The sequence below is a fragment of the Diceros bicornis genome, chromosome 27 (assembly GCF_020826845.1).
Source record: "Diceros bicornis minor isolate mBicDic1 chromosome 27, mDicBic1.mat.cur, whole genome shotgun sequence".
Lineage (NCBI taxonomy): Eukaryota > Metazoa > Chordata > Mammalia > Perissodactyla > Rhinocerotidae > Diceros > Diceros bicornis.
In genome coordinates, this window is record NC_080766.1 from 44,907,212 (window position 1) to 44,935,100 (window position 27,889).

General features: G+C 57.1%; 2 protein-coding genes across 6 annotated transcripts in view; one reads left to right on the forward strand and one right to left on the reverse strand.

Moving 5' to 3' along the window:
- COL18A1 (collagen type XVIII alpha 1 chain) overlaps positions 1 to 8,131 on the forward strand; it is a 108,831-nt gene extending 100,700 nt beyond the window's left edge. For all 4 annotated transcript variants that reach the window (XM_058523283.1, XM_058523284.1, XM_058523285.1 and 1 more), the window contains 10 exons: positions 1,379 to 1,422; positions 1,727 to 1,849; positions 2,387 to 2,540; positions 2,623 to 2,696; positions 3,318 to 3,446; positions 3,914 to 3,946; positions 5,300 to 5,545; positions 6,048 to 6,245; positions 6,757 to 6,872; positions 7,699 to 8,131. In XM_058523283.1, coding sequence (XP_058379266.1) covers positions 1,379 to 1,422; positions 1,727 to 1,849; positions 2,387 to 2,540; positions 2,623 to 2,696; positions 3,318 to 3,446; positions 3,914 to 3,946; positions 5,300 to 5,545; positions 6,048 to 6,245; positions 6,757 to 6,872; positions 7,699 to 7,912 — 1,331 coding nt within the window. In that variant the 3' untranslated portion in view covers positions 7,913 to 8,131. The remainder of the gene's footprint in view (positions 1 to 1,378; positions 1,423 to 1,726; positions 1,850 to 2,386; positions 2,541 to 2,622; positions 2,697 to 3,317; positions 3,447 to 3,913; positions 3,947 to 5,299; positions 5,546 to 6,047; positions 6,246 to 6,756; positions 6,873 to 7,698) is intronic.
- Positions 8,132 to 10,629: 2,498 nt separating this feature from the next.
- SLC19A1 (solute carrier family 19 member 1) overlaps positions 10,630 to 27,889 on the reverse strand; it is a 31,600-nt gene continuing 14,340 nt past the window's right edge. For both annotated transcript variants that reach the window (XM_058523287.1, XM_058523288.1), the window contains exons 3-6: positions 24,124 to 24,895; positions 23,861 to 24,053; positions 20,544 to 20,685; positions 10,630 to 11,858 (exon numbers count right to left, since the gene is read on the reverse strand). In XM_058523287.1, the coding sequence (XP_058379270.1) occupies positions 11,601 to 11,858; positions 20,544 to 20,685; positions 23,861 to 24,053; positions 24,124 to 24,895 (1,365 nt within the window). In that variant the 3' untranslated portion in view covers positions 10,630 to 11,600. The remainder of the gene's footprint in view (positions 11,859 to 20,543; positions 20,686 to 23,860; positions 24,054 to 24,123; positions 24,896 to 27,889) is intronic.

Sequence of the window (27,889 nt, forward strand, 5' to 3'; positions counted from 1 at the left end):
CTGGAGCTGGAGGATAGCAAAGCAAGACTCGTCTCAGGCAGATGCGGGCAGCTAGGGCCTTGCTTGCAGGGGCTCTCAGCCCTCACTCTGCAGCCCGCAGTGGCCTTGGAGCCACGGGACCCCCACACAATGGGGACCCTGCGTCAGGTCACCCAGCTCTGCCAAAGGACCCGGGACAGGAGCCGTGGTGACAGCACAGAGCGGGGCCGGCCCTGGGTGGGCATGGAGTTCCCCGTAACAGCCTAGGCAGAGCCCAGAGCTGGGGTTCCCACCAGGCCAGGGACTGTACCCCAGCTCTGCCAGGCCTTTTACCCAGCGGGGAGCCCACAACTCCAGGGAGCCCTGCCACCCCCCAGGGGTGATCGTGTGTAAGCTCTCCCCATCATGACCCCAACAGGGGTTATGTCACCCCAGTGGTCCGGCATGCCACCTTTATCAGGTTTCTAGGGGAAAGGTCATGCAGAAGGGTAACCCAAGGTCACTTTCCCTCCTGGAAGGAGAAAGCATTTTGTTAAGTCTTTGTTTACAAAATTATAGCCTTATGTAGTGTACATTTCTAAGCCATCAGCTCAGGAAGTTAGAAAATGATTAGCAGCTTTACCTTGAAGAACATGGATGAGGAGAAATAGTAAAGATTAGAAGTAAATGAAGAAAAAAAAAATATATATATATATAGTAGGAAGCATCAAGAAAGTAAAAAAATCAAAAGTTCTTTGAAAAGACTAATAACACTGACACGCCCCTCGCAGGACTGAGAGAGGGGAGAGGCAACAGACGATGCTGGAAAAGGCTCTTCCACAGAGTGTCCCCGGGAGCGCCCTCCTGCCACCCTCAGTGGGGGACACGGGCTCCCCGGGGTCGGGGCCAAGGCAGGATGTCTGTCATCACATTGCTCTGGGGTGCAAGCCCAGCCAGGGCGGGGGCAGGGGAGAGAAAGACATGGTGTGCATTTTGGAAAAGGAAGAAGGAAACCTGCTGTTTTCACAGACAACACATTTTTGAACGTCAACAACCCAGAAGGGTCTACAGAGAAACTGTTAGAACTAATGAGTAAATCTACCAAGGTCAATTGACGAAAATCAATGACCTGTTGTAATCAAAATGAAATTTAAAAAGGTACCATTTAGAAAAGGAGATCAGATTGGTGGTTCCAGAGGCGGGCAGTGGGGGTGGGGAAATGGGTGAAGGGGGTCAAAAGGCACAGACTTCCAGTTATTAGCAAGCTGAGTCTTGGGGAGAGGGGAGTCAGTGTGACAACATGCAGAGGATCCCCACCAAACACACAGAAATGACGGGGCAGTGAGGAGGACGCGGGGAGGTGCGAGGTGAGGAAGGGAGGATGCGTGAAGACCCCTCACTCACTTCTCGCCTCCCTCAGGGCAGTTCCCGTTTGACTTCCTGCAGCTGGAGGCTGAAATGAAGGTGGGTGACACTCCTGGTCCTCGCGCCAAGCCCGTCTCAAACCACCACCCCCCGAGCTCCCCTCTGCCAACCCCATGTCGGGCGCTGGCCCCAGGATGCTCGCGGTCCTGGCTGGGTTTTGTGCGGACCCTGTTGATGCAGCGGAAGGCTGGGAAGCCTGGCCCTGTCCCGCAGGGCCTGCCAGGCCTGGGCTCCAGAAGCTTCCACTGCCGCACCCTGCCCACCTCTGGGGCTGTGGGGGTCAGTGCCCGCCCCGCCCAGCACTGAGAGGTGGACTGTCCCTAACCAGCGTTTCCATCCACAGGGGGAGAAGGGAGACAGAGGGGATGCCGGGCAGAAAGGTGAAAGGGGCGAGCCCGGGGGTGGCGGATTCTTCGGCTCCAGCGTGCCCGGCCCCCCTGGCCCGCCAGGCTACCCTGGGATTCCGGTAAGTCTGGGCCCCCAGGCATCCTTGTGACACACCCGCCTAGGCCCAGGTCTATGACAGAGCTGGTGTCCCCAGAGATCCCTGGGGCCCCCAGGGCGCCCCCTCCTGGTTCTTCGCCCCTGTGTGGGGGGCACGTGGCAGGCCGGGCAGGGGCACAGCCACTGTCCTTGCAGGGTGTGCTCTCTGACCTGGGGGCGCCTCCTCTCGCCTGCTGGTGCTGTTCCCTAGACCCCTCAGGGAGACCGTCTGTCCTATAAGATTCCAGGGAACCATGGGCCCCAACTTCTGTCTGGGGGCGGAGGGGGATCGAGGGCCCTGGGGAGTGCCCCTTTGTCCAGGGGCTGCTCTGGTCTAGTCCTGGGATCCCATCCCAGTGAAGAGTTTCCGAGGCCCTGTGGCGTGGGCAGGGAGGTGACGGTGGCTCAGAGGCTGTGCTTGTGGCAGGGGCTCTTGGCAGATGCGGCCTGGACCCTCAAGCTTGCTTGTCCCCGGCCTGAGGGACATAGGTGACAATGCCATGTGTTTTGTCCACCCCAGGGTCCTAAGGGAGAAAGCATCCGGGGCCAGCCCGGCCCACCTGGACCTCAGGGACCCCCCGGCATCGGCTACGAGGGACGTCAGGGGCCTCCCGGGCCCCCCGGCCCTCCAGGCCCCCCGGGGCCCCCTTCCTTTCCTGGCCCTTACAGGCAGAGTAAGTCGGGCAGGAGTGGGCCCTGGACTCCAGCCTCGTCCAGCCATGGCCACGTGTCCCACCTCTGGTTTCTCTCTTGTAGCCATCAGCGTTCCTGGCCCCCCAGGCCCACCTGGGCCCCCAGGACCCCCTGGCACCATGGGCACCTCCTCAGGGGTAAGCAGCCCCTGCCCCTCACCTGTCAGACCCTCACTTCCCAGCCGCCTGCCTGGCCGCCCTTCCCCTTGGAGGCCTGTGGAGGGCCGTTTCAGGGAGCCCCCGGTGGACCCCACAGGGACCCGGTACTGAGGTGGGCATGGCCCTGGGGCAGGCGCACAGAAGCCCTGAGGTGTGGTTTCCAAAGCAGAAGCAGGGAGCCCGGGGGTCTGAGATGGGCAGAGGAGAACAGGATGGCCGCTGAGGAGGTCCCCGTGGGTGGGTCCACTGCAGAGGCCCTGGTGGCCCAGGGACTCGCGGGGAGCCAGCCCCCCACAGTGCTCATGGGCAACTCGAGGACTTCACGCTGAGCACCCCTCCCTTTCTGGGGGCGGCATCAGCCGCCCGGCCATCCCAGGGCGTTCTCAGGGGCCAGCCTGACGAGAAAGGCACCCACTGAAGTCTTAAGGTCTGTCCCTCATGAGGGGGCATCCGTGTCCCCATCCAGCACCCTGAAACATTCAGCACAGACCCCCGGATGCCCTACCCCACCCGGACTGTGTGCCTCCCCCACCACCCACCCTGTGAGCCCCGATGCTGCCTCTGTGCCCAGCGGGACCCCTTGGGCCTGGCTTCCGGCAGGTGAGGATCTGGGCCACATACCAGACCATGCTGGAGAAGGTGCCCGAGGTGCCGGAGGGCTGGCTCATCTTCGTGGCTGAGAGGGAGGAGCTGTACGTCCGCGTCCACAACGGCTTCAGGAAGGTGCTGGTGAGTTCTCTGCACACAGAAGGGGTCGCGGCCTTCCTGCCTCGCCTGTGGGGTGTGGGATACGGGAGAAGCTGCAGGGCAGAGAGAGGGCCTGCACTGATGGGGGAGGCCCCACGCGCCTGGGCAGGGGCGCAGGGACCCAGGCCCACGGCCACTGCCCACAGCCAGCCTCACCGAGTCAGGACCGTCTTGCTGGGGCAGGCACTCCGTGGAGCCCAGTGACAGCCAGCGCTCTCTTCACGCTTTTTTTGTTAACCTTTTGCTTAGTAGACTGTTTTCACGAGCAGTCTCAGGTTTACAAAGAAGTGACCCTTACGCTTCTTTAAAGTAAATGGTGCATTAAACATGTGTTCCAGACACTGGGATGCAGTGGGGAGGGCCGGGCGCCAGAGGTGGGGGGGTGGGGGGTGGTGAGCAGAGCGCTGGCTCGTCGGAGGTCCCCGGCTGATCCGGGTGTTTTCTTCCAGCTGGAGGCCCGGACGCCCCTGCCCCGTGGGACGGTAAGGAGCTTTCTTCCTTCCACAACTGTGCGTTAGAGGCACGCGCCTCGGAGCCGGGTGGATGCCCAGGCCACGCGGCCCGTGCGACGGTGGCGGTCTGTGCACTGCCTCCCGTTTCTGGAACCACACTTGGTGCTTTAGGGTCCTAGAGCCCCGTGCGCAGCCGCCCCTGCTGGGGAGAGGGGTGTGTGGACCATGAGGGGCGCCTCCCCTCAGTCATGCTTGTCGCCTTTCCCAGGCGGGAGATCCCCTCCTGGGGCCACAACCCATTTCTCGTTTGAGTCTGTCTCTATTCATCCAGAGTGCAGGGCCAGGGACAGACGCTTGGAGGGCAGGGCAGGGGGAGAAGAATGGGGGACCGATGGGCCAAAATAGTGAGTTTTCCTAAGTCAGTGTCAGTCCCGCTGCTGAGGGCTCCTGAGGAGAAGTCACAACTTCTCAGACAGCTCAGGAAGGAGGCCCTGTGCCAGGTAGCTGGTGTCAGGGGTTCCGTATGTGCCTGTCTGCTCATCAGGCTCAGCCAGTCCCTTCTCCCCTTCCTTCCTTTCTTCCTTTCATTTCTTCCTTCCTTCATTCATTCATTCAGCACAGTCACCGGCCTCGCCCATGTGCTTGCAGCACGGGGTGCAGCCGTGCATGACACACGCAAAGCCCCCACCCCATAGAGCTGACAGAGTGTGGGAGAGACGGGCAGTAACAATGATAGGCAATACGTCATATTATGTTAGATATAATGTATAATTATATGTTATATATAAATATGTAAGTTAATTGCAAATTATTAAAAAGTAACAGGACCCAGTAATAGGTCACGGTAGTAAATTATATGGTGTCAGAAGGCGTTCGGGGCTGTGGGAAAGGAGCAGCAGGAATCAGGTGGGAGGTGCAGGAGCTGGGATTTAAAGGTGGAGGTCGCCCCTCTGAGGTGGGAATGGAGCAAAGTCCTAAGGAGCTAAAACCAGGGCCCCGGATGTCTGAGCTGCAGCCAGGAGGAGGCAGTGAAGTCAGGGGGATGTAGTCACCCGAGGGCCCCCGGGGCCACAGCAAGGAGGTGGCTTCTGAGTGTGACGAAGCCTGGGGATGCTTGAGCAGAGGGCCACCTGAGCTGATTTCAGCATTAACAGCCTGGTGGGGCTTCCCCGCCCTGCCTCCCCCAGTACTTCCGAGCACCCCCAGGGTCTAGGGGTGCACCCCAGCTCTCCACCTCCAGTCGAGCTCTCTCCCGCCCAAGAGCACAGGTCGGGGTGCAGACGAAGGGGTGCCTGGGCTGGGCAGGCAGCAATCCCCAGGCAGGGGAGCAGAGCCCTGAGTGCCCGGTGGGGCCTCACGGTGTGTCCACCTCTCGGTCCACAGGACAACGAAGTGGCTGCCTTGCAGCCCCCCGTGGTACAGCTGCATGAGGGCAACCCGTATCCCCGGCGGGAGCTCCCCCACTCCACGGCACGGCCCTGGCGGGCCGACGACATCCGGGCCAGCCCCCCACGCCTACTGGACCCCCAGCCCTACCCTGGAGCCCCGCACCATGGCTCCTACGTGCACCTCCGGCCCGCACGCCCCACCAGCTCGCCCGCCCACACCCACCAGGACTTCCAGCCAGTGGTGAGTGACTGTCCAGTTATAGTTAAAGTCCTCCGAGGTCAGTCCCTACTCGTGTCCTGGAGAAGCTGGGATGGTGGAGGTGACAGCCCTGGGGACAGGGGCCCAGGAAGACTCTTTTCCAGGGAGGCGGCTGGCAAGGCCTGAGGACAGGGGCTTGCTTGGGAGGTGGATGTGGCGGGGGCACTGGCCTGACGGTGGCTGCTCCGGACCCAGCAGCTGAGGGCGCTGCCTCCCGGCCCCCAGCCCACTGAGCCGTCGCTGCAGCCTGGCTGAGGGGTCGGCTGGCGGCTTCTCACGGGGCCTCAGCGCCTGCCATGCGGGCGTTGCGCACGCAGCCCTCCCGGGCGGGGCCTCAGCTGCACTGGCCTCGCCCTTACTGTTCATGGGGGGCTGGGCCGGGGCGCAGGGTGGGGGTGTGTTGGGGAGCTGGGGCGGGCAGGGGCACGCCCAGGCCTCCGGAGACACGCTGGGCTGGCGCTGACACCTCGCGGCTCCCCCGCAGCTGCACCTGATCGCACTCAACAGCCCGCAGTCGGGCGGCCTGCGTGGCATCCGCGGCGCCGACTTCCAGTGCTTCCAGCAGGCGCGCGCCGTGGGGCTGGCCGGCACCTTCCGCGCCTTCCTGTCCTCACGGCTGCAGGACCTCTACAGCATCGTGCGCCGCGCCGACCGAGCCAGCGTGCCCATTGTCAACCTCAGGGTGGGTGCGGCGGTTGAGCTGGGGCAGGGACATGGGCATCGGGGGCACCAGGCGGTCAGCCCCTGGGAACCCAGCCAGGGCCCTGCATCCCCAGGGGCCCCGTGAAGCCCCTCATGTGGCCCCCAACCCCTGCACCGGACTGCCAGGGGTCCTGGTATATCATACGTGGGTGTATCCGGCCACGGGAGGCAGGGCCAGGCTCATAACGTGGCCATCTAGGAGCTGGCAGTCAGGAAATGTCCCTCGGGCCATCTTTTCTTGAGTGCCCTTCATGTGGCTTTATTCCGTGGCTCCTTTCCAGGAATGGAATCGTGTGCTTTCTGGATGCCCTGGAGCACCAGCATCTCAGGACCAAAGGCAGTGGACTTGCTCCAGGCCCAGGACTGGGGGAGGGTGCCTGCGAGCTGGCCCACCCTCGGACAGGCATGGGGTCTGCTGAGGCCGCCTGGCCACTCATCCCTCTGGCAGGACGTGACCAGATGGAATAAGTCCCCTGCGCTTCCCTCTGCAGGACGAGGTGCTGTTTCCCAGCTGGGAGGCCTTGTTCACGGGCTCTGAGGGCCGGCTGAAGCCCGGGGCCCGCATCTTCTCCTTCGATGGCAGAGATGTGCTGCAGCACCCCACCTGGTAGGTCCCATGGGAGACGGCAGCCTGGGGGCGGCTCTGAGCCACACGGAACCTGAGCAATGGAGCCAGGCTCCTGACCACCCACCCTCCACTCCGACCCCCTTCCTGACACGTGCTAAGTCGTAAAACCCAAAAGAGCATGAAGAACAGTAAAAAACATTCTCTGTGGTGTTTTATATAAACACCCTACCTACCCTGCTTCCCCGGGCAAGCGCCCCCACACCCCATGCCCGTCGGAGAGACGGTCTGGTGGCCCAAGGCTGACGGGCTGCAGGGGCCTGCAGTGGTTTAACCAGCCCCACCGTCTATCGTGCAGACATCTCGGTGAACTCGCTCTTCCATAGAGTGAATTTCTTACAGTGTAGTTTCTGAGATGGAGAACACGTGCACTCCAAAGCTGGCAGAAGTTGCCAGACTGTCCTCAAAACAGCCCCATCCCTGCTGTCCCTCCGAGGGCCGGCCAGGGGTGGGGGCGCCTGTTCCCCCAATGCTTGTGCTTTGAAAAGGGTGTCTCTGGGGGTCCAGACAAGTATCCCCCGGGTTCCTGGGCCGGGGGCCTGCCCTCGTGGAGAAGCGCCCGCCGAGGGCCATCCTCAGAGGTGGTGGCACCAGGATGGCCTTTATCAAACACAGGAGCTCAGGGCCAGGGCCGCACGGGGTGTGGTCTGGGCGGTGGAGCTCTAGTGACAAGGGATGGCCTGACTCCCACCGGCCCCCAAGTCCAGCCACAGCCTCCACCTTTGAGAAATGCCCGTTTGTGGCAGGCGCGGGGTCGGGGGTGTGGTTAGCTGGCCCAGGTGAGACTGACAGCCGGCGCATCTTGCAGGCCCCAGAAGAGCGTGTGGCATGGCTCAGACCCCAGCGGGCGCCGGCTGACCGAGAGCTACTGCGAGACGTGGCGGACGGAGGCCACGGCGGCCACAGGCCAGGCGTCCTCGCTGCTGGCGGGCAGGCTGCTGGAGCAGAAGGCCGCGAGCTGCCACAACGCCTTCATCGTCCTCTGCATTGAGAACAGCTTCATGACCTCCTCCTCCAAGTAGGGCCTCTGCTGTCGCAGAGGGACAGATGGCCGGGGAGGCGGCCAGGCGGCAGGGGGAGTGGAGAAGCCCCCAGTGCAGGGCAGGGCAGGGAGTGTCTGCCAGCACCCCCAGGGTGGGGACCTGGCCGGGACACTTTCCTGTATAGTTCACGTTGCATGTAATCCTCAAGAAATAAAAGGAAGCCAAAGAGTGTATTTTTTAAAAAGTTTAAAACAGAAAGCCTGGTGCCAAGACTCTTTCTCCCGCCCGTCCGTCATCCTGCAGCTGGCCTTGGTGCCTGTGGAGCCCTCTCAGCCTGAACCAACCAGGGGGGCTGACCTGGCTCCCTGTGGGCAGGAGGCTGACTCCAGGACTTAACTGCCCTGGGGAGGTGTGCGCCCCAGGTCTCCCAGGTGCCGGTGGGGCCCTCAATCGCCAAGCAGGTGCTGACTGTTTCCTGCCCGGCGCCCCTCCTGCACAAACTCAGACCATTTGCAGACCAGCCATGACAAGGCCTTCGGGGCTGCACCCATGGCCTCCCTCCTCCCCTCTTGACCTGGCCTGGGCTGTGCTGGCAGCAGAGAAGGGGCGCCCTCTCCCCAGGCAGTGAGCAGTCAGGATGGCTGGGGTTGTGGGTGCAAGGGGAGACCACCTCCTCCACCCCTCGAAGCAATCCCCCCACTGGAGCAGTTTCCAGGATTAACACCCCACTGCTGACCCCAGCTCCTTGGGGCCTCCCGGGCTCTGGCCCCCACCCCCCAACGCTGCTATATGCAGGTGGCCTGTGGACCATTTTTCCCTGGAGCCAGCTCTACCACAGGGGGCCCATCTTTGGGCCTATCTGTCCCACGCTGGCTTTCCAAGTGACCCACGAGGTCACACCCAGCACAGGGCTTGAACCCAGACCAGGCTGTGCTGGGAGTTTTGAGGGGTCCACGAACCAGGTGTGGCAGTGTCCTGTCCTGGGGCCCTGACCCCATGCCCAGCACTCCTTTTCCAGGGCGAGGATTCCCAACTCTAACCCCTGCCAAGCTCTGCTCAGGAGCACGTCCTGGGACCCACTGGGCCCAAAACCAGGCCCCCCCCCAGGTCACTGGCCAGAACTGCCTCCTGCTGAGCCCAGCCCTGGGGTCTCAGGTTTACCTTTGCAGGACAATGGAGCTCAGAAAACCTCAGAAGCAAAGGAAGGGGTGGCCACACGTGACTCTGGCCACGACACAGCTCACAGCCGGCTCAGGGCTGCCCAGCCAAACCCCAGGATGAACGAGGCGACATCCAGGGGTCGGGGCCAGTATAGGACAGGACTGGGCCGTGTCCAGGAGGCCACGTGTGCAAGACAGCGGGTGCACCAGCACATCTCCAAGAACATTCACGTCACTGCCCTCCTTGCGGGAGGACTGGAAAGGACGTTTTGGGGTGCATGCGGGCATCGCTGGGGGGAACTGGGGGGGTCTGCACTGATGATGGCCGTGCTGGGAAGGGTGGCAGGGCAGAGCCCAGCCGCCCCAGGGCCTGCTGTCTGAGCCCTGCGACTGTAACCAGGGAGCTGGTCCCGTCAACCATGTAGCGTGTTCTCGAACAGGCTCCAAATAAAACGACCTTGCGCACTGACACTGGTTTCCAGGCAGCTTTCCTGGTCATGAGTCAAGTCCTCAGGAGCCTGTCCCTGGACCGCCCAGCTGGCGGATCCTGCTGCGGGAGCACAGGTGTGCACACATGTACACAGGTGTACAGATACACATGGGTGTGCACAGATGTACGTGATATACACAGGTGTGCATGGGTGCGCACAGATACACGGGTGTAACAGGTGTGCGTGGAAGCACATGTATACGCAGGTGCCCAACACCTGTCTTCTCTCACGGATCTCCCTGGGGTGGCCAGCAGTCCTCAGAAGCTCTTTCTTCCAGGCCGGGCGGGTGGTCTGCAGCCTGGGCTCCAGACCCGAGCTCGTGTTCTCCCCACAGCTACTGCAGTGGGCTCCGGGAGGTTAGGGCCGTGCACACCGCACAGAGCAGGGGCTCACTTGTGCCCCTAGAGCAAATGTCCCCCCGCCCTGGTGGCCGAGGAGCTTGAGAGCAACAGAGAATGCTGTTTCTCGGAGCCTGGAGATGGCTGAGGCTGAGCAGTGGGCCATGGTGCACGTGGGGAGGCTGCAGAGGGAACGGGTGGGGGCCGGCAGAAGGACCAGGCAGCTGCAGGGGGCATCCCACTAGGTGTCCGGGCCCAGGAGGAGGATGGTGCTGTGGCCTTAGACTCCGTGCTGCCCCCTTCCCAGCAGGGTCCGCAGGCAGCTATGGTGAGCCTGTGTGGACACGCCCGGGACCACTCGCCCCACCTGACCCACACTGTCAGCTGTGACTTGGGCCAACCTCCGAGTACAGCCTCCTCCTCAACCCTCGGTGCCAAGATGCCCCGCTCACCCAAGCCAACCTTGGGGAACCCCTGGGTGCCCAGCTCCAGCAGCCCCTCCTCAGCTATTAGTGCTGTTCCTGACTGCCAAGCTGGCTCTGAGCAGCCAGCCTTCCCTTTAGACCCCGCCGAGTGCCAGCCCTGTCAGCTGCCCTGCCCTGGACGGGGGCAGAAGGATTGAGGGGGGCTCAGCTCAAGGACACGGTGGGTCCTAGTGTAGATCCTTGCCTGTGGCTAGGGGCCAGGGGCTGGGACCTCTTTCTTGGCCTCCCCATGGACCGCCAGTCTCACCCCCAGGTCCGCGAAGAATCAGAAGCTTCTCACGCTCCAGTGGTGTGGTCTTTTTAATGTATTTTGGGAAAAGCAGACCATCTCACATCTCAGAGGGACGCACGATTGGTTCTTAGACCCCAAGGTGGCACGCCCAGGGTGGCACGGGGCAAGTCCTCTGGGCTGGTGTGAGCAGCCCCACACAGCCCTGTCACCCAGGAGGTAGGTCAGCGTTTGCCCACTTCAGGAACAGCGGGAGGACAACGGAGGGCCTGGGGAGAAGCGAGGAACCAGCTCCCAGGACACCAGCGTCCTGCTTCCACACGGCGAGGAAACACCTGCCCTGCCCCCCGCCCGGCTTCTCCTACAGAAACAGAAGCCCAAGGAGGTTTCTCAACTAAATCAGTTAAAAAAAAAGGAACACTGCACTGTTTAAAATGCAAGCACCTGGACAACTGTGACTGTCACATGCCCCAGGAACCCAGGCTCCCACCCCTGCCCTGCAGGGCCCAGGACACCCTGTGGGGGCTGCAGTCCGTGGGGCTGGCGTCCAAGACCACCTCGCCAGTCCCCAGGACAAGCGGGATTTGTATCCCCAGTGAAGGCTGGGAGGCATGGTGGGCACGTGAAACCCCACCACCAGCCACGTGTGGGCAGGGGACAGCACTCGCGCCCACAGCAGCCTGACAGCTGCCCGTGCACCCAGCAGGCTCCAGGCCATGGCAGAGGTGAGCAGGGCTGAGGGGCACAGTGCTTGGGCCGCCCAGGACAAGCCAAGGCCCTGTCCCTGAGGCGTGGGTCACGAGGACAGACAACATAGGGCCCCGTTAGTCACTGGCTCCAAAGTCTGAATACTGGAATTTGGACAGTGCTGGAAACCCAACACCAGGAGGCCAGGCGACCTGCCAGGGACACGTCGGTTCTGAGATGTCAAGGTCTCAGGCTCGGTGAGGACGTGCAGGATGACTGGTGGCTACCTCTGGCATCAGGAATCCGGCCGCCCACTGGGTCAGGCTGCGAGAGCGGGTCAGGCCTTGGTTTCAAGCTGCTGGCTCTGCCCCAGTGGGGCCGGCCCTGTGGCCCACACGCCGTTCTCCGTGGCCAGTGGCAGGGCTGCGGGCTGCACACTCAGCAGATGTGCGGCCTTCTCCTCGGGGCTCCGCAGCTCCTGGGCCAGGGGCAGGGGCTGGTGGCGGCCCTCCCGGAGGTGGCGCAGGCCCACCAGCACGGCTCCCAGGAAGTAGGCGGCAGACATCACCAGGAAGTAGGCAAAGTAGATGAGGAACTGGAACAGAGAGCGTGCAGGTGAGGGGCAGGCGGGAGAGGTGGAGGCGGCCCTGCAGGTGAGGGGCAGGCGGGAGAGGTGGAGGCGGCCCTGCAGGGGAGGGGCAGGCGATGAGGAGGGGCAGTCAGGGGCTGCACTGTGGGTTCCTCCCTTGCTCTCCTGCTCAGAGGTGCCACGGGCACACTGCAGGGGTGGGGTGGTCGCCCCGGGGTCGGACGTCAGCCCAGGAGCCGGTCCCACGGGGTGCGAGGCCCGCCCTCGCCCTCCTCCCTGGCACAGCTGGGCGCAGCCCGGGGCGGCTCTTCCCACTTTCCCACAGAACACTGGAACTTCCACATCCGCGTGGCCTCTGTGGTCTGCCCCCCGGGGCACTCTGCTTGTTTTTCACAACAACATGCTTCCCTTTGAAGGCCAAGTTCCCACGGCTGCCAAGGGCTCACGGACGTCTGTGCTTAGCGGAGCCACCAGGACAAGGAGGACGGCAGTTCGCGTCTCCCCCGCCCGAGACCCGGGCAGCCCCCGCACTAACCAGCCTCTGCCCCGGTGACAAGTGAGGCTGCACAGCAGTGACGCAAAGGAAGGCACATCCAGCATGCAGAAATGTTCCTCCTAATTCTCATGACCACGGGGATAGGGGGTCTGGGGTGGTCTTGGGCGTCTGTGGGCCACAACAGGCGCGGCGCCCACACAGACCCAGAGCTCCATGAGCCGGTCTCCCGGAGCCCCTCATCACCGACAAGCTCAGCCCTTGAGGGAAGCCCATTTTCAGAAGCAAAATCAGGAAACGAATCGTCGAGGACTTTGCTTGCAAGAAGATGGAGGTGATGCATACCTCCAGGTATGACTGAGACCCTGCACGTGACACACGGAACACACAAAGGTGACTCCAACAGGTGGACGGAAGCAGACCAGCCAGGGACCCCAGACCCAGAGCAGCGATAAGGTGATGCGTTCCCTGGGCTTTTTCCTTTTGCTGCATGTGTTCTGGAACCAAATAAACCAGCAACCCAGAAATGCCGAAAAAAGCCCCAACTAAAGCCGCTCTCTCTGGCCAAAGGATCAGAGAGGGATGCCCAGCAGGACAGGAAACTGACAGATAGGAACGGCCTTGCTCCAGCCAGACCCCACCCTCCTACCCTCCCACCCAGCAAGGACCCGGGAGAGCCTCCAGCCAGACCCCACTCTCATTACCCAGGCTGTAACAAGACACCTGCCCCACTTCAGGTGGTGCTGGTCAAGGCCGAGTGGGGAGCTGGAATGTTCACCCCCAGAAACCTGGGGAAACCTGGATTTTCACTCCCACCAGACGGTAATGACCTCACCCCACAGGGTCAGGACTCTCACGCCCCCGCCCCCCCAGCAGCAAGAATGGCCCACCAGCCATGTCACTGAAGGCCACATGGGGAGCTGGCACTCCCATCCCCGCCCAGTAGTAAGCAGGAGCCCCACCCACCCCTCAGTGTCAGGAGGGCTGAGTGAGGAACCTGGACTTTCACCCCACCTGGGTAACACGGCACACACCCATAACTTCCTCCGCTAGAGTGGTCTCAGGAGAAGCCAGCTAAAACAGAAGGATCAAGTAAGATCCAGAGTCTCATAACATAATACCCACAATGTCCAAGTTTCAGTCAAAAATCACTCAGCATACTTAGAACCACAAAGATCTCAAACTGAATGAAATACAATCAACAGATATCAACACCGAGATGACAGGGATGTTAAAATTATCTGAGAAAGATTTTAAAGCAGCCATCATAAAAATGCTTCAACAAGTAATAACAAACATGCTTGAACCACATGAAAAAACATCTCAGAAAAGAAACAGAAAAGACGAAGAAGAAAATTTAGAAATGAAAAGTACAATAATCACTAAAATAAAAACTCAATGAATGGTCTCAACAACAGAGTAGAGGGAACACAGAAAAGAATCAGTGCACCGGAAGACAGAACAACAGAAATTACTAAAGCTGAAAAACAGAGAGAAAACAGACTGAAAAAAAAATAAGCAGGGGCCGGCACAGCAGTGTAGTGGTTAAGTTTGTGCGCTCCACTTCGGCGGCCCAGGGTTTGAAGGTTCGGATCCTGGGCACGGACCTACGCACCGCTTGTCATGCCATGCTGTGGCAGCCCCATATACAGTAGAGGAAGATGGGCACGGATGTTAGCCCAGGGCCAATCTTCCTCAGCAAAAAAGAGGAGGATTGGCAGCAGATGTTGGCTCAGGGCTAATCTTCCTCAAAAAAAAAAAAAATAAGCAGAGCCTCATTCTCTTTGGAACTATAAACAAAAGATGTAACACTGGGTCATGGGAGTCCATAAGAAGAGAGAAAGAAGATGGGCTGAAAGAGAACTTGAGGAAATAATGGCTGAAAGCTCCCCATATTTGGCAAGAGACATGAACCTACAGATTCAGGAAGCTGAAGGAATCCCAAATGGGACAAACCCAAAGGAAACCAGACCAACAAATCCATATTCAAACTTCTGAAAGCTAAAGACAAAGACAAATAAAAACTCTTGCAAGAAGCCAGGGAAAAATGACACCTTAGGGGACACAGAATTAGAATTACAGAGGCTTTTTCATCAGAAACCATGAAGGTTATGAAGAAGTGACTCATTTTTCACATGCTGAAAGAAAAAAAACTGTCTACACAAAAGCCTATATCTGGTAACAATATCCTTCAGGAATGAAAAGGAAATCAAGACATTGTCAGATGAAGAAAAGAAGAGAAGAATTTGTCACCAGCAGACCTACCACAGGAGAATGGCTAACAGAGGTTCTCTAAACAGAAGAGAAATGACAAAGAAGGAAGCTTGGAACATCAGGAAGGAGAAAGAACACAGTGAGCAAAATTGTGGGTAAATACAACAGACTTTCCTTCTCCTCTTGAGTTTTCTCAATTTTGATAGTTAAAACAGAAATTATAACCCTATCTTATGTGGCTCTAACAGAATGTATAGGAAACACTTAAGACAACTGTACTATCAACAGAGGAGAGTAGAGTGACATAACAGGACGAAAGATTTCTATACTTCATTCAAACTTGTTATTTAATACATAAAGCCACCACCAAAAAAGCTATACCAAGAGATACACTCAGATAAACCAAAATGAAATTCTAAAGAATGTGAAAACAACCCATAGGAAGGCACAAAAAAGAAAACAGAAACAAAAGCAGAAAGAATAAAAGGAAAACAAAACATGATGTGACAGACATAAGCTCTAACACACCAATAATTACACTAAATATAAATGGCCTAAATACATCAACTATAAGACATTTTCAGAGTGAATTAAGAAAACATGACTCGACCACATGCTGTCCACAAGAAACTCATCAGGTTAAAAGTAAAAGTGTGGAAGAGGATACACCATGCAAACGTTAATCAAAGGAAAGCAGTAGTGTCTACATTAATATCAGGTAAAGCACACTTCAGAGAAAAGAAAACGACCACAGGCAGAGAAGGACATTATATAATGATAAAAGACTCAATCCACAAAGACAGCAATCCCAAATATGTATGCAACAAACATGTGAAGCAAAAATGTGATGGAACTGAAAGGAAAGACAAATTCACAACTACAGATGGAGACATCAACACCTCTCTCAACAACAGAACCAGACAGAAAAGCCACAAGGATAGAGAAGAAATCACAACAGGATCTAATCAGTATTTATAGAACACTCCACCCAACAACAGCAGAATTCACGTTCTTTTCAAGTGTCCACAGAACATGTAACAAGACAGACCACATCCTGGGCCATAAAACAAACCTCAACAAATTTAAAAGGATTAAAATCATATAGATTGTTTTCTTATCACAACATAGAATCAAAACAGAAATCAGTAACAGAAAGATAACAGGAAAGTCGCGAAATACTTGGAAACTAAACAACACACTTTGAAATAATCATAGGCCAAAGAGAAAGGCTTGAGGGAGATCAAAAAGTACATTGAAATAAACAACAATGAAAATACCACATATCAATATGGGCGATGCAGTTAAAGCAGTGTTGAGAGAAATGTACAGCACTAAATGCAATTACTAAAAAGAAGTCTCAAATCATTAACCTAAGCTCCCATCTCAAGAACCTAGAAAAACAGGAGCAAAATCAATCCAAAGCAAGTATAAGGAAAGAATAATAAACTCTAAGCCAGTGCAATAAGGCAAGAAAAGGAAATAAAAGGCACACAAAAAAGAAAAAACTTCCTAGAACTAAAATGACCTCAGCAAGATTATAGAAGATTAACACGCACATATCAACTGCATTTCTATATACTAGCAACAAACACAAGGACACTGTCGTGAACTGAACTGCATCCTCCCCAAATTCATGTGTTGAAGCCCTAACCCCCAGTGTGACCGTATTTGGAGAGAGGGCCTTTAAGGAGGTTAAATGAGGTCACTGGGCAGGTTCTAATCTAGTTTGATTGGTGTCCTTATGAGAAGAGGAGATGAAGACACAGACACACACAGAGGGACAGCCATGTGAGGACACGGGGAGAAGACGGCGTCTACAAGCCAAGAAGAGAGGCCTCAGGAGAAACCAGCCCTGCCCACACCTGGATCTCAGACATCCAGCCTCCAGAACTGTGAGAAAATAATTTTCTGCTGCATTTGGTTATGGCAGGCCTAGCCAACTAATATAGACACCAAAATTAAAAATACAATATTACTTACAATTGCTCAAAATAACACTGAAATACTTAGGTATAAATCTAACAAAACATGTACAGTACTTGTATATTGAAAACTACAAAATGCTGAAACAAATCAAAGAAGTTCTAAATAAATGGAGAGACAAACCACGCTCACAGATTGGAAGACTCAACATAGTAAAGATGTCCATTTTCCCAGAATTGATATACAGGCTTAATGCTATTCCTAGCAAAATCCCAGCAAGACTTTTTGTGGATATAGATAAGATTACTCTAAAATTTACAGGGAAAGGCAAAGACACTATAATCGCTCAAGAAATTGTGAAAAAAACTTTAAAAGTTGGAGGAATCGGTCTACCCAATTTCAAAACTTACCATAGAGCTGTGTAACCAGGACAGCGTGGTGATGGTGGAAGGCTAGGTACACAGCTCAAGGGAACAGACAGAAGCCAGAAACAGACACACACAAATATGCCCACTGAATTCTGACAAAGGCGAAAAAGCAATTCAATGGAGCGAAGGTTAGTCTTTCCAACAAATGGTGCTGAAGCAAGTGGACGCCCAGAGACAAAAGAATGAACGTTAATGTAAACCTCACACTTCAAACAAAATCAGCTCCAACTGGATCACAGCCTTAAATGTAAAACTGTAAAACTTTTAAGAAGAATTTGGGGGAAATCTTCTGGATCTCAGGCTAGGCAAAGAGTTCTTTTTAAAAGGAAAAATGAACAAATCAGACCTCATCAAAATTAAAAACCTTCATTCTGCAAACAACCCTGTTAAGAATACAATAGGACAAACAACAAAGTTGGAAAAAATGTTTGCAAACCATATACAGTCACGCATCACATAAGGTTTCAGTCAACAATGGACCACATATACGATGGCGGTCCCATAAGGTTAGTACTATAGAGCCTAGGTGTGTAGGAGGCTGCACCATCTAGGCTTGTGTAAGTACACTCTGTGATGTTTGCACAGCAATGAAATCACCTAAGGACGCATTTCTCAGAACGTATCCCCACCATCCAGTGACGTGTGACTGCATACCCGACAAAAGACTAGTATCTAGACTCAAAACTCAAGAAGAAAAACAAACCATCCAATCAGGAAATGGGCAGAAGAGTGAAGGGACATTTCGCCAAAGAGGATGTGCAGATGGAAAATGAGCACATGGAGAGAAAAACATCATTAGCCATCAGGGAAATGCAAATTAAAACCACAATAAAATATCGCCGCACACCCATCAGAACGGCTAAACAAACAATAGTGACAACACCAAAAGCTGATGAGAATATGGAGAAACCGGCTCTCTCACACAAGGCTGGTGAGAATGTAAATATGGTGCAGTTCCCGTGGAAAACAGTGGTAGCTTCTTAAAAAACACACAACTACCATATGACTCAGCAATTGCACTTCTGGGCACTTATCCCAGAGAAATGAAAACCTGTGTTCACACAAAACTCTATAAACAAATGTTTATAGCAGCTTTATTCGTAACAGCCCCAAACTGGAAACAACCCAGAGTCCTTCACGGTGAGCAGGTAAGCAAGCTGCAGTCCTCCACACCAGAGAACACGATGCAGCGATGAAAAGAACTGAACTACAATGCAGTAACACCTGGATGGATCGCAAAAACCAGATTCTATTTAAATAACACCCTCAAAATGAGAACATGATAGAAACGGAGCGGATTGCAGTTGCCGGGGTTGGGGGGAGATGGGAGGGGACTCAGGTGGCGTGGCCGTGAAAGGGCAGTGGAGGGACCCTGTGGGGACGGAACCTTCTCGCTCTTGACTGAGTAAGGTCAATATCCTGGAGTGACAGTGCACCACAGAACTGAGCACGTGCCCAGCAGGCGAGCGGGAACAGGGCACGCGGGTCTGTGTTATCTCCTACGTGCAAGTGTGGTCCTCCAGAAATCAGAAGTTTAATTTAAGAAATAGCTCACCGAGGCTCTCTCCCCACACTCCCTCCTGGCTCCCCCAGCATCCGCGTGGCCCCATCCCCACTGCTCAGGAAGAAGTGAGGGGACACAGCAAGTGCTCTCTGTGAACAGGCAGAGGTGAGCAAGATGAGCCGCCACCTTCTCCCTCCCGACTCGCCAGTATTTCTAACTGAACACACTGCCCGCCTCTCCAGTCACTCTTTAACTGGAAGTGAAACCAGCCAGAGAAAAATCAGTGTGTTTTTCTCAATGTGACCTGATGTGGCGACGAGCCACCAGGGGGAGAGGCCGGGGCCAGGGTGCGAGGAAGGCCCAGCGCCTGGGAAAAACTCTCTGGCCCTTCTCACCTGGCCTGGGCCCTCAGCAGGTGGGGGGGCCCTGCTTCTAGGCACACTGCCCGACCCTCCACAGGCTGAACACGGGGCAGCAACACGTACAGTGACCTCAGAGGTCAGGGCCCAAGGCAGGTCAGAGCTGCCACATGGCTGGGTCCACTGAGATCCGAGATCTCTCTGAAACAGGCCTTTGCTCGTCCACACTAACAGCCCCACTGCCTGGGGCCAGAACAACTGGGGGGTCCAGGTTTGGGGATGGGTCCCGAGAGGGGGAGGGGCTTCTCCCGGGTGCTGGGGCCCCTCCTAGGCCAGCTGGACTACTGGCAGGCAAGACTCTGTGGAAAGGCCTGGGGCCAAGGATGGTCCCCCCACAGAGGCTGTGCTTCCAGGGGGAGGCCTCCCCTGGACGGTTAGCAGCAGCATCTGCCGGGCCAGCACCCGTGAAGGAGGCCCTCAGTCCGCCCATCCCGGAGCGCAGGGCTCGCCCTCCAGGCGGCCCCTCTCATCCACCTGGTAGGTGCAGCCGCACAGGCACCTGTGGACCCGAGTCGAGCTCGGCCACAGAGGGGCTCGGCCAACCCTGCTCGGGCTGGACAGTCCCCAGTGTTCAGCCTGGGGGCTGGGGGTAGAGGTCTGGAGGGCCTGGTAGAAGCAGGGCTGAGACCCCCCCTGCCTGTGTGGACGCAAAGGGCGAGAGGCTCTGACGCTCCTTCCCTAGAGGGCATTTCCAAACCCCACAGGCTGTTTCCACACAAGAGGGTCTGCTCTTGCCCAGCACCTCCTTCCTGGCCAGCTTTGGGGTCACCGAGGCAGTGCAGCCTCAGCACCCTCAGACAGGGGGTCGGACCTTCTCCGTGGAGCCCAAGCCCCAGTGAGGTCTGCGCTCCAGGCAGATGGAGGCTGCGTCCCCGCAGGCCGAGGGTGCTTGTCCAGCCACAGGCAGGGCAGGGTGGTCCCTGAGGAGCCTGGTTACCATCCCTCCTGGGGGCCTGTCCTCTGCCTAATTCCAACTTGCCCGGAGAGGTCCTGCTTTGGCTGAGACCACCCGGAGCCACAGGTGAGTGTCCGCCAACCTCACAGTGGACAGGAATTCTCAAGCTCTTCTCAAAAGCACCAACAACTCGCCCAGAGCTGGACAAAGGGAGGTGGACTAGAGAAGGGCCAACACGCGCCACGTCAACCCCACCAGCTCTCCTTTCTCCCGCCTCCACAGAGAAGACAAAGGGCGGTCACAGGGACAGGCCTAGGTCGGACAGGCCTGACGTTGCAGGCAGAGACCTGAGAGAAGGCGTGAGTGGTGACAGCACAGGAAACGCCCCCGTCCTGCCCGGGGCGTCAGGCAGCACGGGGGATGCCCGGGGCCGGTGAGAGCTCCTCCAGAAGTGACCCGCAGCCAGGCTGAGCCCGGAGGCCCCACGTGTCTCACCAGAATCGGCTGCGCCCAGATGTTTACAGCCCCAACCTGGGCCCCAGGAGGGAGCAGGGCAGGCGAGCACCGGGAGGCCACACCATGGCTCCCTGCTGCCCTGTCCCCTGACCCTTCCCTCCCGGCTCCAGCCTTCTCGCCTCCTGCTCCGACTCAGTCAGTCCAGTGTGTCTGGCTGGAGACGCCTGGCCCACCCTGTGCAAGCCTCCTGACCTGTGGTCTGGGTCTCACGGAGTGGGCGACACCACCTGTCGGGTGGGCACCAGGACGCCAGCCGGGACATCCCCCAAGAGGCTTCCCTCCCCGCAACGGGGGCTCACCTGCTCGTGGACCGTGAGGCCCAGGCCGCGCTTGTCGGAAACAACCAGGGTGATGGTGGTCTTGAGGACGGTGGCAAGGAAGGTGTTGACTCCGAAGACCAGGGCACAGAGCTCTTTAGAAAGTGAAGACGCGATCTGAAAACTTAATGGGAAAGCGGGCCCAGGTCAGAGAGGTGCGCAGAGGAACGCCACTCATGGGTAGCAGCCGCCCCCCGGGCAGCCACTGGCCTGAGGACTGACCAGGCCCACTGAGGCCCCGGGAGACCCGCAAGCCCAGCCCAGTGCCCAGGCCGCCCACTGCTCCCAGGGCACGAGCCCCGAGCTGCCACATCCTCAGAAAATGAATGCAAAATACAGCCTTGGGAAGACACTTAAGTCTCCTGGTGACTGTGGGGCAGAGTGAGTGATAATCACTGCACAATTCTCAGAAAGTCACTCTCACAAGAACGGGCAGAGCATCATGAGGGAATGAGAGTCTTTTGTTACTAACTGATTCAATAAACTAGGAAAAAGACAGTCACACAAGGAAAGCATGAGGAAGTGATGTGCTCAGAGCTCCAGGTCCTGCAAACATTAACATTCCAACATCCTTCCAACCAAAATCCCCCAGGTGGGGGGCTGGCCCAGTGCTGTGGTAGTTGAGTTGGCACACTGCACTTTGGCGGCCCAGGGTTCGCCGGTTTGGGTCCCAGGCACAGACCTACGCACCACTGTCAAGCCATGCTGTGGCGGCCTCCCACATACAAAATAGAGGAAGATGAGCACAGACGTTAGCTCAGCAACAGTCCTCCTCAAGCAAAAAGAGAAAGACTGGCAACAGATGTTAGCTCAGGGCCAATCTTCCTCACCAAAAAACAAACAAACAAAAAAACAAAATCCCCAAAGTATAAATAATAATCAGACAGGAAATATTCTGAAGTTCTGAAGAATAAACGAACACCAATATCCAGAAGACTTTAAAGAGAACGGCTGAGGGGCCTCTGCTGCGCTGGGGTCGGGGGAGCAGGAAATACAGGACGTGTGGAGGAGCACTCACAGGATGAGGACGGCAGGCCAGTGTGAGAAGAAGCTCGTCACCAAAGGTCCGGGGTGACAGATTAGCTCCTGGGACACCGGAGCTGGGCCAGGGTCCCCCAACGAGGGTCTCACCCGTGCCCCACCACCCAGGAAGTAGGAGCGAAGGCAGAGCCTGCAGCGTAGCCCGTACACAGCTGGTACACAGCTCCCAGCATGTCTGGAGGTGTAACCGTGAGACATGATAAGCAGAAGAGAGACCCCAGCAGAAGAAGAGTCCACCCGTATAAACGGGAGGAGCCAGCCCAGCTGTCATCAAGGAAGGGCAGGTGGGCTGGGGTCCGCCCTCCACCACCCACAGGGGCTGGGTGTGCCCGGCGGGTGTCTGCAGTATCCACTGACACCCCCTTTCTACAGCACACGCCCTCTGACCTGGCCAGTTCCCCTCTCGGACTCATCTGGGGCCACGATCAGAATTGGGGAGAAAAACGTAGGTGAAAGAGTGTTGACCTCAGTGTTGTCCGCCACAGGAAAATATCGGAGGCGGTGTCCCCGGCAACGGGGGATGAGAGTGTGGCATGTCACTCATCACTGAGAGGACCAATCACGTCGGCATTCTGAGAGTGACCCCACAGCTGAGGGAAGGGCAGGGATGTGGGGCCCTGAGTTTCACCCTATGTCAGGCAGACACCCGACTGTCCACAAGGAGGCCGGGCTCCAAGGAGGAAAGTCTGTTCTCCTCTTCACGCTTCTCTGCGTCTTATCTGACCTTTCCCACAACGGGCATTGACGGTCTTTACAATAGCAAGAACACCCAAGGCAGGGTCCTCACAGACAGAGGGAGGGACGGAGAGAATGGCAGACAGCCCAGCGCCCCTCTACAGTGCTGACGTGACAGGAGAGGGGAGCGCCTGCCCAGAGGACACGCTTCCCAGACGTTCACGGCTGAGAAGGGCAAGGCGGGGTGGGGGGCAGGGGGAACACGACCTCAGTCTGAGAGTGAGGCCAGGCCTGGGCCATGGCCACAGGCTGCAGGAAGGGCGCCTGCCGTGGAAATGGACCCCAGCAGGGCCAGGATGTGGGCAGGCATCTGGCAGCGCTTGTCCCCCAGGTGCAGGAGAGGAAAGACCCCGCATTTGACCCAGGCTCTCGGAGGTGATGCCAAAAGTGGAGACGCAGTGTGGGCGCCGGGCACTTCCATGAGGGGGCACGGGAGTCAGGCCACCACACCGTGGGGCAACGGCTGCAGATGGTCAGGAGCCTGGGACACTGTCCAAGCTCAAGACGTGGTGGGACAGATGCTCTCACGGGTGTGATTGGAGAGAGACCAGGCCTGGGGGCGCCAAAGGTGAGGCCCAGAGGCGAACCAGCACCAAAGACCCAGGGGGACGGTGACAGACCCAACGCTGGGTGCAGAAGGCAGGCTCCTGCGCGCGTGTGTGGTGCGAGCACATGTGGTGAGCACGTGTGGGGGGTGAGCACGTGTGGGGGGTGAGCACGTGGGGTGTGAGCACGTGTAGTGAACATGTGTGGGGTATGAGCACGTGTGGTGTGAACAGGCAGCTTCGTGAAAGGCCAGTTCAAAGAAGCACACGGAGGATCTTAGGTGCAGGCAGGACGTGAGCCAGGGAAGGTTCTGGAAGGCAGAAGCAGTCCAGCGGGCAGCTCTGGGGACATCCCTGGGCAGGTGCAGGAGAGTCCCCATGGGTGTGAAGAACGCAGGGGCATTAGGAGAGCCCCGGATAGAGGGCGAGCTGGGACACTGGTCACCTCTTGGCCGTGAGCCACCGTTCCCAGCAGTCAGAGCTGGAGATGACAAGAAAGGTCTCAGGGCCACCCAAGATGGGACTGCCGCAGCGCTTGGGGCCTTGGAAAAAGAGCAGGGGGCCTGGGAAGAAGGACTTCACAAGGGCCACCAAGTGGCCTCAGCAGGAGGGGTCGCCATAGGGGAAGGCTCCCTGCCGAGTCTCAGGGTCACAGCAACCGCGATGGGACATGCTGTGGACAGGGGACAATCAGGCCCCTGGCTAGAGGTGCCCAGGGCTCACTGCTCCTCCCAATGTGAGCAAGAGCACACCACCAACCCTGCTTCACACTGCCCACACACACCCCTTCTGCTCCCCACAGACCATTCCAGGAGAGAGGCCTCTTAACACACACAGACCGCCCAACAGCCCCACCCGGCAGAAGGACGGCGCGCGGCCCTCCAGCCGCCCACCTTCAGCCAGGCCCTGGGCTCTGGCCTTACAGTAGCTGCCTGGGCCAGCGGTCTCCTGCACCCACCCTGCACCGGCCCGACTCACGTGGCAATGGGCACCAGGAACTGGTAGGAGCCGCGGAAGAGCACGAAGGCCACGTAGCACAGCCAGATGCTGCTCGTGCTGTACATGAGGAAGATCAGCCCAGCCTGCACCGCCGTCACACCCGCAATCACCAGCTCCGCCCACAGGGCCCAACGTATCGTCACGAAGCCCGCAGCAAAGGAGGTGATGGCACCTGGGGAGACAGGACACGTCACGGCCACCCTCGCGGGGTGGGCAGAGCAGGCGGGGCCAGCGGGGCGTACCGAGCAGAGTGGAGGCGGCGTCCGCCCCGCCGTTGTAGACCGTGGTGGTGTCCGTGGTGGGGTTGACCACGTTCCACAGGATGTGCACGTAGTAGACGATCAGGTAGTAGCCAGCCGAGTTAAACACCCACCAGACGGACCAGAGGCGCAGCTGCGGCAGCCGGAGGTTGTCCCCCAGTTCCCAGAGCATGCGCACCAGGGTCGAGTTCCGCACGGTGTCCAGAAGCGTCCAGCCCAGCTTCCTGCCCTCGGGCCGGCCGGGGCCCACGTTCATCTGGTCCAGCTCGGAGGGCGAGGCCCCGCTGCGCACAGGGGCGCTGCGGTTGAAGAAGAGGCTGCGCTTGGGGCGCTTCAGGAAGAGCGCGAGGAGCAGGCTGAAGGTAAGGAAGGCCAGCGAGATGTAGTTGAGCATGGAGAAGGAGAGCCGGCCCACGGTCACGAGCAGCTGGCCCAGCACGGAGCTGGTGAAGACACCCAGCAGCACCGCCGTGCGCGAGTAGCCGGCCATGCGCTGGTAGCGGGCGGGGCGCACGAGCGAGAAGATGTAGGAGGAGTAGGCGATGCGGGCAGCCATGGTGACGCTGTAGAAGAGCTCCATGAACTGCATGTGCAGCACGGAGGTGCCGAACAGCAGCAGCAGCCACACGCAGATGTAGCTCAGGGCCTGCAGGAGCAGCACCGGCTTGTAGCGCAGGTAGTCGGTCAGCAGGAAGACGGGCACCAGCACCGCCAGGTAGGAGTAGGACAGCACCGGCGTGATCTCGTTGGTGACCTGTGGGACAGCAGGCTGGTGACCCCGCGTACCCCGGCACCACAGCCACTGCGGACGGCCTCTGGTGGCCCCAAACCAAGACCACGCCGTGAGCGCTGTCCCACGTTGTTATATCCTCTAAACAGGTACAGCCCATCAGGACCGTCCACAGCAGCGGGGAAAGAGAATAACACAGCCCGCCCCGAACCATGCTCCACCCTGGCTCCACCCGCCACGGGAAGGCGTGCTTCTCACGCAGTGGTGCAGCGCTGACATGTGCAGACCTCTGACTGCTACACTGTGTGGCACAGAAGACACGTTTGCCTTCAGAAAGCTGGTGACTACCACGAAAACAATCACTAATTACATGTTAAGTCACACTAATCTAGGCTTGTTTTGCTGTTGTTGTTGTTGAGAAGATTCACCCTGAGCTAACATCTGCGGCCAATCTTCCTCTTTTTGCTGAGGAAAATTAGCCCTGAGCTAACCTCTGTTCCTATCCTCCTCTATTTTGTATGTGGGTCGCCACTACAGCATGGCTTGATGAGTGGTGTGTAGGCCCATACCCAGGATCCAAACCTACTAACCCAGGCCGCCAAAGTAGAGTGTGCCAACTTAACCACTACGCCACCGGGTCGGCCTCTTGTTTTTAGTAAATAAATACATGGTTGATTTCACCTTAAATCTACCAACATGGAAATCAGGTTGTGACCGCTGTGCACTCACACCGACACAGCTGCCTTGGTCACGGGGACGCAGAGAGGGCAGAGAGAGAAAGAGCTCACACCACGGGTCACATAGAACACAGAGAATGGTGTGAAGATAAAGGAAACTTCGTTTAAAACAGAGTTGGGGGCCAGCCCTGTGGCATAGCGGTTAAGTGTGCGTGTTCCACTGCTGGCGGCCCGAGGTTCAGATCCCAGGCGCACACTGATGCACCGCTTGTCAGGCCATGCTGTGGCAGCGTCCCATATAAAGTGGAGGAAGATGGGCACAGATGTTAGCCCAGGGCCAGTCTTCCTCAGCAAAAAAGAGGAGGATTGGCATGGATGTTAGCTCAGGGCTGATCTTCCTCACCAAAAATAAATAAATAAAATAAAACAGAATTGGGAAGCCCTGACAGGGGTGGTGGTGGTCGGGGGGGGGGGGGGTCTCATGCCCTGCCACTCCCGAACCTCACATTCCCGAGCAGGAGGAAGCTTCCTCCACAGACCCCAGAAGGAGGAAGAGAGAGCCTCTCCTGAGCCAGCAACAGCCCAGTCAACGAGAAACCGCCACAGTCGGCCAGTGAGAAGCCGTCACCACCCTGAACTCTCCAGACAGCCCCTCTCGGCTTCCTCCTTCCTCTATAAAGGAAGTCTCGCTCCTCTGTTCTCCAGACTTGCCTGTGGTTCTGCAGTAGTGTGCACACCCTGAACTGCAATTCCTCTGCTATTCCCAAATAAGCTTGTTTTGCTGGTAAAATAACTCGCTCTTTGGTTTTTTAAGGTCGACATTTCATGGCAACCCTGCAGCAACCCGAAGGAGACAAACCCCTGAGGAACTGACGACCCCGGAACCCAGTGGGGACCCACTTTGTGCTCTCTGCTTCCCTGAGACGTCTCTCCCTTTCAGTTCAGTAAGTCTCCTGTGGGATCGAGCCCCTCGTTCTGGTCGGGCTCTCGGACTTCCTTCGGGATCTGTGTTGTTGTCGTTGCTGTTATGAAGGCATTCCCCTCCTAGTGAGGACTTCTTGTTTTCTGAACCTCTGGTTTTGAGCAATGGGATCCGAATCTGCTACATGCTCTCAGGAAGGTCCACTGTCTGGGACCCACGCCAGTTTTTTTTTTTTTTTTTTTGTGAGGAAGATCAGCCCTGAGCTAACATCCATGCCAATCCTCCTCTTTTTGCTGAGGAAGACTGGCCCTAGGCTAATATCTGTGCCTGTGTTCCTCCACATTTTTTTTTTTTTTTAATATGGGACGCTGCCACAGCATGGCCTGACAAGCAATGCATGGGTGTGCACCCGGGATCCAAACCCGGGCCGCCAGCAGCAGAGCGGGCGCACTTAACTGCTATGCCATGGGGCCGGCCCCCTTGGCCAGTTCTATGTTTAAAAACTATGGTCCCTCCTCATGTGCATTTTTAACTAATTGGACCAACTTAACTCAAAAATAATTTAGAACTCCAATGGGGAACTTTCGATCTCCCCAGACTTGCTTTTCTTAGAACCAAATTAGAAGACCACAGCCCTAAAATAAAGAAACTGAATGGGCCGCCTATTTCAGTTGGTATCTCGAGGATTTACAGAATTTTACCATTTCTGATTTAACTGAGACAAACAGTTGAAGGGAAACAAGGCACCGGAAGCCTCTTCACCTTTCCCTCCTGCACTAACTTCCTCTTCCCCTGCAGCACCTGCCCCACCTTTCCTCCACTTCCTCATTCCAACCTTCTTGGTGAATTTCCCTTTCTCTCTGAACTTCTCCCTACTTCCTCTTCATCTGAACCCCTTAGAACCTGCCCCTTTAAAATCTGACCCTCTGAGGGTCCTAATGCTAAGCCCCTAATTTCCTGTATCCCCTGAACTAAGGCCAAACTACAAGCCATAGTCAGAGATTTTCGTAGAGTTTCTGAAGGTCGCCATAGATTTGCTGAGGAATTTAATATAGTCGTCCAAACTTACCAACCAGGTTTCCTAGATTTATACCAGCTAGTTCACATGCTTGTTGGCAAAGGCCGAGCCCAACACCGGATCCTGAAAAATCTCTAGACTGCAAATGAGAGACCAACCACCTGCCCTGTCATGTGATCAGGCTGGGCAATCACTAAATGACTTCACTAGACAATCCCTAGGGCTTTCCCAAAACCTGCTGATTTAGAGTGAGAGTCAGGCTTGCACTCAGAAACCCAGCAAGCCTGTGCACGACTATTACAGTCGACTCCAAATTGTCTTTAAGGAAAATTCTGGCCTTCCTATGAATGTTGAACCCACTCGGGCAGCCTTCAACTCTATGTTCATTATCCGGCGAACTG